The 10,152-nt window shown below is 34.9% G+C and overlaps 2 protein-coding genes across 3 annotated transcripts; both read right to left on the bottom strand.

Moving 5' to 3' along the window:
* Window positions 1-581: 581 nt before the first annotated feature.
* Window positions 582-4,173, bottom strand: LOC106718317 (sodium-dependent serotonin transporter). Of its 2 annotated transcripts, XM_045680285.1 has the most exons (11): window positions 4,113-4,151; window positions 3,685-3,928; window positions 3,301-3,505; window positions 3,036-3,174; window positions 2,606-2,734; window positions 2,198-2,423; window positions 1,953-2,065; window positions 1,625-1,750; window positions 1,292-1,489; window positions 752-880; window positions 582-613 (listed from the first exon to the last, which is right to left on the bottom strand). In XM_045680285.1, exons 2-11 carry the CDS (start codon window positions 3,881-3,883, stop codon window positions 590-592), a joined length of 1,488 nt encoding a protein of 495 aa, XP_045536241.1. In that variant the 5' UTR covers window positions 3,884-3,928; window positions 4,113-4,151; the 3' UTR covers window positions 582-589. The 2 variants fall into 2 exon arrangements, with proteins under 2 accessions (XP_045536241.1, XP_045536240.1); XM_045680284.1 differs by lacking the exon at window positions 3,685-3,928 and having other exon boundaries at window positions 4,113-4,173.
* A 1,422-nt stretch (window positions 4,174-5,595) lies between these two features.
* Window positions 5,596-9,725, bottom strand: LOC106718329 (regulation of nuclear pre-mRNA domain-containing protein 1B). The gene is made up of 6 exons (XM_014512386.2): window positions 9,488-9,725; window positions 8,981-9,217; window positions 8,503-8,729; window positions 8,230-8,338; window positions 6,824-6,999; window positions 5,596-6,582 (listed from the first exon to the last, which is right to left on the bottom strand). Exons 1-6 carry the CDS (start codon window positions 9,636-9,638, stop codon window positions 6,436-6,438), a joined length of 1,047 nt encoding a protein of 348 aa, XP_014367872.1. The 5' UTR covers window positions 9,639-9,725; the 3' UTR covers window positions 5,596-6,435.
* Between the last annotated feature and the right edge of the window lie 427 nt (window positions 9,726-10,152).

Here is a 10,152-nt window from a genome sequence, read left to right as displayed (position 1 = left end):
ATTTAACCTATTCGGAATATATTGTATAAAAATACTCCTATTTGAACGTAACAGAGATTATAAATGAAAAATATCTCAGTTTGCTAACAAATTGGACGAACCAAACTCTGTTACGGCTGTTTCTATAAGTTGTTAATATGTGTGTATGACTAAATAAAAAAAATAATCCTTTATTTTGATAACGAATTGGTGTTATGAAAAATTTGTGAATAAATAATGGTGTCATTCTGAAAGCTTTTTTTATTTCTTTTTGACAGGAACCAAAACCAGCGGTTTATCTAATCTTTAATTCCCCCAGTCGTCTATAAAACATTTGAGGAATGTCAGAATAAAAACTGATAAATCCACATGCTTTTTGTGGAAAAGTGTACAAATATAGTCAAGTTCATAGATCACAACTAACATTAAAAAATTTCAAAATGTGTTTGGTTTTCCCAGAAACAATGCGAAGATAATGTTTTTGAATAGTGAACACGCAAATATTTTTGTCTGGTCAATCGTTTACTCTAGTTCTCAAATTAGAATCTGGTTATTTTTGAAATAAAGATAGATTTTAGAAAAAATATGTTTATTTCTAAATGTTACAGCATCATTTTGCATCATCCACGATATTCTGAAAGAAATTACATTAATTTAACAAAATATCCACTAAGCAAGAAATAATTAAAAAAAAAACTTACAAGTAACCGATTTTTTTTGCTCTACCGTCATTTAATATTTTGATATTAAATTTATACAAAAGATGTCTTACCCTTACTCTGCATCTGAAAACGAAGTAGAAAATAACAAAGATAGGAATGGCCACCAGACACAGGCCGAGTGACACAAAGCCCGCGGTCGCTTCGAATGTTGACAGAGATCCCACGCCAGTTAATGCCACCTAAGAAAAGATTTCGATAAATTTGTCACATTTTAATCTTCAATTCCACTTTAAAAATAATTACCATCTCTTCAATTATCTTTGCAAAAAAACAGAGATAATAGTATGCATTATGAAAGTGGAATCTTAAGTTTAGTGAACTGAGTAACCGTGTGTTTCTGAGACAAGTCTCTGTATAAAATTGTCATCCCTGTCATTATCTTTGACAAAACAGAAATAACGATATGTTTTAAACGGAGATTTTGGTCTAAGAAACCCTTAGTAAGCTAGCTAAAACTTGCAGCTTGCAAACGTTTAGGGTATATGAACAGTTATTGACCTATAGTAATATCTTTTTCCTCTCATGAACCATATTTTGTAGCTAAAGGGGAGAACATTTCATTCTAATGGAACCTTTAAGTTAATACGTACGAATAACAGTAAAGGTGTTAGAGCCCAACTTATCCTCATAAACATGCAGGGGTACTCGCCGACTGCGAAATATATCTCGTCGCAAAATGTGGTCTGTCCGTACGTGTAACTGATAACAAGGGCCACCACGGCAGCTATCGGCGCACGCACTTTTGATACCGGCCATGATATTAGGAAGTTTAGGATGTAGAGACCACCCTAAAAAAAGTCGATTAATATTTTATTATTACTGTGGCACTCACTATTTTAATAAGTCGTTATCTTAGAGAAAGGTCTCCCTTAGCTCTTGGCGCCCGACTTAATATGAGAACACCTTTAATAGAATATTTGTACCTGTGTGCAAATCGTCATAACGCCAATAAAACAGAACAGTACACAGATAGCGACAAGGAACGCCCACGATATCTTACGTATGGAGCGACCCGTGAACGTTGACATTATTGTTTGTAGCATTAGAGCCTGCAAATAAAACGATAATCGACTATTCTTATTAAATTTTCAAGACAAAATATATCAAAACTTGAATATAAAACATGTAGTGGATCTTAGTAGTTTTTTTTTCTCAATAACCAAACTAACTTATTAACATTAGCTTGACGGAAAACTACGATCACAACATGTTTTATGTCAAGGTTTTTGCAGTACGAATGGTTGTACATACCGTGGTGGATACTGAAAGGACAAACAGTGTGAAGAAGACGAGAGCCGACCAAAACTGACTGCCCGGTATCCTCGCTACGTAGTCTGCCCATAGTATTATTGATGATGACGAACCTGAAAGAAACATGGTATATAAAGCCAAAAGCTATTAATACTTTTGAGATATTTTTTTTATACCTTTAGGACCGTTCCGGCTAGAATTTTGACTAGTTTAGTGGCAAAATTGTCTAAGTACAGCATACTCACCGCTCCACACATTGGTATCGTTATCGTAGTCAGTGCGCAGTGCTCCGTGCGCCGCGCCCAGCAGCAGCGCACTGCCCATGCAGCTAGTCTTTGCGACGAGGAAGGTGAGGAGTGCTGTGGTGGCCAATCGGTGTGGTGCCTTCGGGCAATACGAGCCCAGCATCACCAGCACGCCTTGGGATATGGACATCTGGACCAACGAGTACTCGAGAGCATCGCGCCATATCTGTCAAAAAAGAACATAGAAAAAGACTCGAAATACGACCTTTCCTCGAAGAGTAATTCCATAGCGATCTTTTGTTCCTCATGCTATGATCTCATCCCGTGTCAAATTTCATTCAAATTTGTTTCGCAGTTTCGAAGTTACTTTGTAACAAAGATTTATTACAACTTTCTCATTTAGTATACCTGCGTGCCATCTAGCAGCACACTCCAGTCGCACTCATTGAACATGGCGGCGGCGCCCGAGAGCCGTGTCGCACCCAGCATGCACACCAGTAACACGAAGTAGGTCAGCACGTCTTTGAAAAGTACCAACTGAAAAACAGAATAATCACGACCTTGAAACATCGCAGTAGACCACAATCGCGACTGTTTTGCTTGCCAACCTCCGTTAGTCGAAAAAAATATTAAGAACAACTGAAAGGCCTACCATTACCAGGAAATACCATTTAACTAATGTCCTAGAATTAAACAGAATGTAGGTTTCAAGGTTAAACTTAATCATGAGGCATGGTCGATCCGGCTCATCCATGCAATCGCCAAATTCGTTTGTCATCCAGATGGAAAGAAGAAATAAATACATAATTAGAAGTGGCAACTGATTAAAGACTCTTACTTTAGAGTAGCTGTATATACGTTTGAATGCGATGAAGTATATGAGCAACCAGCTGATGACGTAGTAGACGGCCAGCTCCGGCACCACACTGCCAAGCCCGCCCTTCAGCCCATCACGTTTCAGGTTCAAGATGAAATTACTGAAAATAACACACGTTTCATTCTCTTTTCCTTTCCTTATAAGAAAATACTATAATAGGAAAGAAAAGAGATGTCCGGCGGCTACTTAGTCAATGGAAAAATTCTACAAAGTCCTAAATACACACAAGAAGAACGACTGCGCCGGAGTCTCGCTGCCCTCCGGTAGGGGTCGGTGTCGCGCGGCGCATGCTGGCTGCGCGGTGGCGGCGCAGTGCAGCCAGGGCAGGAAGGCGTGCGCCGAGTGCACCAGCAGTGCTAGGCACCACGCGCTCACCGCTCCTGACACAAACGCCGTCAGCGCGCAGCACGCCAGCATTGCGAAACCCACGCCTGTGGGACGTTATTGACTCACTGACAGGATTTAGCGTAGTGTACATTTTAATTTCTTTACAGGAAAGTGGAAGGCCGAAAAAATAAAGCCAAAACATTACGTAAAGCGCCTTAATATTTCAAACACTACATAAAATTTTTAAATATTTACAACAGAATTAAAAAAAAAACTTATTTACCTCGAGCCACTGGCGCCAAATCCCAGCAATTGATAGCACTTTTCTTTGTAACGATACCCAGAGCTAACTCCAAATACATGAGCGGGTAGCCGAAGATTACACTCAGAATATTATATAGGAATATGAAAGGTATGAATTTTTTCATGTCGTGTAAGTAAGGGTGCCACCACACTTGTACTATACCAATACAAGACGACATTACGAGTTGCCTATAGTTTATGTTATTCGTCCACCGGTCATTGATCTGGGAGGGATACGAAAAATGCTATAAAGCTATGAAACAAAAAACAGCATATTAAAACCTTCTTCGTATCTTACGTTGAATTTCCACTACATAAAAACTTGTACAAAAGCATATCTTCAACTCTGTTTTCTTTTTCTGTGTTGGAAATCCAAGTGTGTAGAGGGAAAACTATGTAGTATCTTACCAAAGGATTTTCTATTGTTTCAGAAGAAGTCGAAGTGCTCAAGGTCTTCGTGCGTGAACTCTAAAAATATTTAATAAAAAAACACATAAGTAAAATTTAAATCTAAGTCCAGTTAAGCGTAATTTAATCGAACGTATTAAAAAGATATGATCTATTAATTCCTACATTTTGTATTCAATATACATACCACACTTTCGCTCATAGTTTACAAATTATAAGAATAATAATATAAAATATTTTCTCTATAAATGTACGTCAAAATCAATCGTGTGACATAAAAATGGCAGATAGGTTGTTTATAAAACTCTATGTAGCGACCGTTTGGGTATAAGTTAAACTAAATTGTGATACCTCACTAGCGCCCTCCTGTCAAGCTCAAACTAGGTCCTTTTCGTATTGTAGTTGTGATGTTGTGTTTTTTCGTTTATGTCATTGTATATATTATATATGCACTAACTGTCATCCACGGTTCCATCCGCGCGGTATTAAAAAAAACATAAATAGCCTATGTGTTCTTCCAGACTATGATCTACATTTCATCGAGATCCGTTGAGCCGTTATGGAGATACCTTCAAACAAACATCCATCCATGCATCCACACATTCGCATTTTAATATTAGTAAGATGTATGTTTTACATATTTTCCGACAGTACTAAACGCGACAGCAGCGCCTCTCACCAGCTCAGATATCAAAAGTTCAATTCGTAAAAAATAAACAGAACTTTTTTATCATGATTTCAATGTCCAATTAAATTGAAAACTTACTTGAATTGTGGCACTCATTACCTTTTAACGGTTGGTAACAGCCGCTTATTGTAGATTTCTTATACTAAACAAAGAGAAATTAAAAAAAAACTCTTGATAAAACAATTGTTTATTTCAGCTTATAACGTAGCACACAATGTCCAAATATAATATAACTAAATAATGTTGATAACCGTTTGGTTTACAGAAATCAAATCAAATTCAAACTAAATCATTAATATAAAGAACTTTTTACACGACAAGTATACAAAAAAGTAAAATTTTATCGTTTATAAGGTTGGTACAATGTGAAAACCGTACATTCTCAGAGATTTTTTGGCTACACATTATTTGTAGCCCTGATTTTGTATAATAACTAGGAACCGTCGTCACTAATAACATAGAATTTTTTATCGAATTTTTTGATAAAAGAAGTCAAGAATTTGCCAGCAACCAAAAAAATGAGCGCATTTTGATCGTGTCATAGATTATAAAGGAATAAAAATTATTTATGTTTTTTTAAAAAAGGAACAGAAGTTGATTAGAAATTGTGAGATTTAAACCCAAATTAACTTCTTTTAATAGTGTTTAATACAAAGTTTCAACATAACCTGTTTTTTTCGATAATTTTTTTATTGTTTATTTATCATAATAATGATATTCAATAGTGTAAGGTACCTTTACTTTTAGTAGCTATTATTAAAAAATAATACTAAAACTGTAAAGTTATTGCTTTCCTTTCTTAATACAGCAAAATTTTACATGTCTTTTATTGTAAATTTAAAGCGTAAATTGGATAATGATTCTAATTCAATTAAATTTATATTATTTTAAATTGTGACGTCATCAATGAACACATTACTATGATGTAACTTTTCCTTACGTTTAATGTACACATTTCATTTCAGCGTTTTAACTTCTTCAAACTACTTCTTACTTTACGAGGCACATATTTTTAATTCGCTTCTTTAATGTAAAACTAACCTTACTTTTTATGACATAATGGAAAAAATATAAACTTTACTTTGGTTAACTAAATTTTGATGTTAAATCAGTTAGTTATTAATTATTTCTATTGAAAGCAATAAAGACAAGCGTGAAATGGAATCAATTCACGTTTTGTTTGATGTGTTTGCGTGCTGGAGGCCTCATTGTACTCCTCTTTCCCTTTCCACTCTTTTATAGCAAGGAGAGAATAGGAAGGGGAACTGGATCCTCTTTCTGTGTACCTTTCTCTGCTGATTAAAGGAAGGCAACATATCGGCAAATGTCTATCACGTCACTTCACTTCACTTAAGTGACCGCTGCCTATTTGGTGAATTTAGGTGCCTGCATGCTCATATGCCACCTTAAACTATAAAAGCAAATAATTATGAAAATATAAAAAATGTAGTTGTACATTAAAGTAACGATGTAATTAATCTAGTTTACATTAAAAAGAAAATTAAAGAATTATTAATGTGTGTATAACATTGAAAGAAAAACAAAAATTCCACACATTGTATTATCCAAGCTATAACTTGTATACAATATTGTATTAAATATACATATTATATTAAAGACTTTGTATACAGGATTTCAAATACTGAACAGATCGCCCGCAGAAGGCAAAGGGGCTAGACCTCCGGTAACATCAGGCAATCTGGATACATCCGGCAAATTATCTATGTGCGATTTCACTTCAGCCTTCACTGCATATATTTTCTGCAGTTTAATATTATATTCCTGGAAGAAAATTATGTTTTAACTTATCAATCTTCTTAATAACAACTTTAATATATTTTTGTTAAATAGTAATTAAGGGGAAGGTAGCCTATAGGAGAAAATATTCAACCACACAGCCTGTATCAAAATTATAGTAAGTGTTATTCATTAAATTATGTCAATAAAAATACAAACTAAAACCCCTTTTCCACTATCCCGTAGCCAGAACGGTCAAGCTCGTCCGGTAGCTTAGAATACATACCTCTAGCCGGGCCTCCGCCTGTTTGGCGAGGTCTCTCTGCGCCTGCGCGAAGTCCCGCAGCATGCCCGCCACCCGTCTTCTCTTCTCCAACTCCTCAGTCAGCCTCAGGTTGTATTCAGCCAGCAGTTCCACCGCTGAGTTGACTACGGTACTCAGACTGAGTGCTGCTTCCTTATCTGAAATAAATGTCTCATTTTCGAAAGGGTCTTGGAAACGGAAGTTCAGTTATTTTTAAATGTGAATTTTGTCTGCAATCACTCTTGAATTAATATACTAGCGGACACCCCAGACTTCGTCACCGCAGAAAAAAAAAACACCCTAATTAAATGTCCGCGTGCTTGCCGAAGTCCTGTTAAAATCGATCCAGCCGTGCCGAAGATTATCCAGAACAAACGCAGACTTGGTATTTTGTTATCACCACAAAAAATGTACGAAATAGGATTTTTTTCCATATTACATACAGACACTCCATTTTTAATGTGTATAGATATTGTAGTTTCTATCTGGTCAAATAGAATGAGTTTACTTTTTAGTATCAAAACATAGTGCCATCCCTTTCATTTTCTTAGACAATTTATAGACAACATGTACAGTGTCAGTTAAAGAGTTCTAGAGTAAAGTAGCAGAGTTCAGCAACATGTTTCCAGCAAAAATTACTTTTTGACCCCTTTTTTATTGGGTTAATATCCAAGGGTAGTATTATTCAAGTATTTTTATGTCAGATAATGACCTTATTTTAATGTGGATTGTTTCTTAATAATTAGTTTCAAATTATTGACTACTTGCATCTCAAAAGACAATGTAATTTTATTTTTCCATCTACAGTCTTTTACCAAATTCCACGACACTATATTAGAAATATGTTACGAATTCTCACATTTAGCCTTTTTTGTGCATAACTATTTAGTCTGCTGATAGGTCTAGAAATTTAACAGTAATAAAATGCCTGCTGGGTTCCATATTTATTGTTAATTTTTAGTAGAATATGTGTATTTATTAATTGAAGGGCATGTGTGTGTGCTGAAGGATTTGTAGTGTTTGATCATTCTTTTAAAAGTTAGAGAATTAACTCAAGTAAACATATCTCACAAACTTATATGGTCCGGTGTGAGTGGTGCTGTAATAGGAATTAGTCCTGCTGGAAAATGTTTGGACATAGAAACACACAAGACAAGACAGCTACAGTCTGACAAGTACACTGGCACTTTGGTGTGTTATAACTTATTTCTCACCGGGCCAGATAAGTTTGTCATAGTATAGTGTTCAAATATTTGCAGACTGCATAAAACAGTAGATTTGTGTAAATATAATAAATGAAACAAAATGTTTGTTTATATAAACATTTATTTGTATAATTTTTTTAACAAAAACTGCTTGATGCAGTCTGTGGTAGGGATTGTTGTTACCTGCTAACTTAGATAATAATTGTACTTCAGATACTTCCGGAGGAAGGGAGGCGATTCTTTCTCTAACTGCCTCATCACTTGATGCACTCGATTCCAATTCTAATAATGCCTGGAAAAGAGAATTAGTTTTTTTAAATTGGGAAATGTTAATTGGCAAAGTTTACTAAAGCAATTTCAAATTTATTCATTTCATTTTATGTCATACATTGGGAGAAAACTATGTTTTTTTTTGGATATTGTTGTCTGCAGAAGCTACTTTTACTACTACTGTACCTTAATTAATTCTTCAGGTTCCGGAGGGTCACCGGGAGGAGTTTTTGGACTGAGTGTAACATGTGTCTCTATGTGACCATCAATTTCTACTTTAGTTTCACTTCTACGTCGCTCTCTGTTCTCTTTATTCTCTAACTTTGGCTTCTTCTCAGTCTCTTTTACCTCCTCCTTTACCTCTGATGTTTTACGTTTAGTTCCTTGATTAGGTATTGCATCGTTTGGATCCACTGGAATGCGTAAATTTTTATAACTGACTTAATTAAAATAGAAATATTTATTTTAAAATATGACTAAAAGTACTAAGAGTTGATCAACATAAATATCAACACTGAGTAAGCCTTAGATTGATACTAGACTGAGCTAAAATATGCCTTAAATAATACATTCTTGCTTTAACTTCTCATCCACACTCTAAATAATAAATACGGCAAAAATGAATACTAATAACTTAAAAATATAAAAATGTTTCAATACTTACTTGCTTCTTTAAATTCTTGTATCTTGTCAGCATCGTATACGCCTCTCTCTTGCCAAATGGACAGTATTCTGTGCAGTGATTGCTTGGTTTTTGCATTGATACCAGTCTTGGCCATGTGTTGAAAAGTTGGCACGAGAACCTCGCCAAATTCTTTACCATATTCTGGACCTTTCTTTTTACTGTTTTGTATCACATCATTGGCAAGATACATAAAAGTGAGTTGTTTACTATCTTTCGCTAAAAAAATAATTCCTTGTAGTATTGATAAATGTAACTCTTAATGATTACCGCACTATCTATAGTAGAACATTAGATAACAGGAGTCATCAAATCGTTGAGCATTTTGAAACTTGAATAAAAGACGGATACCATTTATGTAATCAAAATAAAATATTTCATTATTAATCTTGGAATCGCTTTAAATATCTTTTTCCTTGTTTATAACGTCACTGTTTCAATACGACACAATTAAACGTTATGATGTTTTAAAGGAAAATTACAGGTTACCTTTTAACAATTCCTTAAACCAAGTTTTAACTACGGCAGCGTGGTGTTTGCGATGGTGAATTAACCATAAAGACAACGTTTGAATACTTTGTTGACTTGAATTCAGTTCTTGAAGTTTACGAACCAACGCATTTTCAGTAAAACCTGCCATGTCGCCACTAAAATTGATTTATATCACAATTCACAACAAACGACAATATTTCCACCGCGAAGTAAAAATAACAATTTGACAGTTATTTTTTCTTTCGAATTTGACACTGAAGGCAATGACATTCGTCGTCGTTTTCGCTTAGAAAACAGACTAAAAATAAAACTGTTAAAAATTAAATGCTTAATTGCTTTTCCTATTAGTTAATTATATTGTAGATATAGTTAGAAGTTATTATAGTTATTGGAGGTTATTAGAAGTTATTAGAGTTCGAAGCTAAGTGAATCAATAAGAAACTGTCTAGGCAATGAAACTTCGGCGCCGAGCCTGAGCACAATTTCCTCGGTCATAGTTTTCTTTTATTCGCAGCATTATTAAAAATATTTGAATAGTGTAAAGCCGCATTCACATTTGTCTGACGTGTTGTGTCGTGATGCTTTCTGTCGTGATGGCTACTGTTCACATCTATGTGACGCGTTATGACCCATTTTTAATCAGTTCCGTTATAGCTCTCAGA

This window comes from Papilio machaon, chromosome 12, assembly GCF_912999745.1.
Source record: "Papilio machaon chromosome 12, ilPapMach1.1, whole genome shotgun sequence".
NCBI lineage: Eukaryota > Metazoa > Arthropoda > Insecta > Lepidoptera > Papilionidae > Papilio > Papilio machaon.
The sequence above is the reverse complement of the archived record's forward strand: the minus strand, read 5'-3'. Positions and strand labels throughout refer to the sequence as shown.

Coding starts and splice junctions, on each gene's coding strand:
- LOC106718317 (XM_045680285.1), bottom strand. CDS start 3,883: ATGTCGTCTTGTATTGGTATAGTACAAGTGTGGTGGCACCCTTACTTA. Junction 3,506..3,684: donor TTTGGCGCCAGTGGCTCGAG/GTAAATAAGTTT, acceptor AACGTCCCACAG/GCGTGGGTTTCGCAATGCTG. Junction 1,490..1,624: donor TTATGACGATTTGCACACAG/GTACAAATATTC, acceptor GACTTTTTTTAG/GGTGGTCTCTACATCCTAAA.
- LOC106718329 (XM_014512386.2), bottom strand. CDS start 9,638: ATGGCAGGTTTTACTGAAAATGCGTTGGTTCGTAAACTTCAAGAACTG. Junction 8,730..8,980: donor ACAAGAATTTAAAGAAGCAA/GTAAGTATTGAA, acceptor TACGCATTCCAG/TGGATCCAAACGATGCAATA. Junction 8,339..8,502: donor AACCTGAAGAATTAATTAAG/GTACAGTAGTAG, acceptor TCTCTTTTCCAG/GCATTATTAGAATTGGAATC.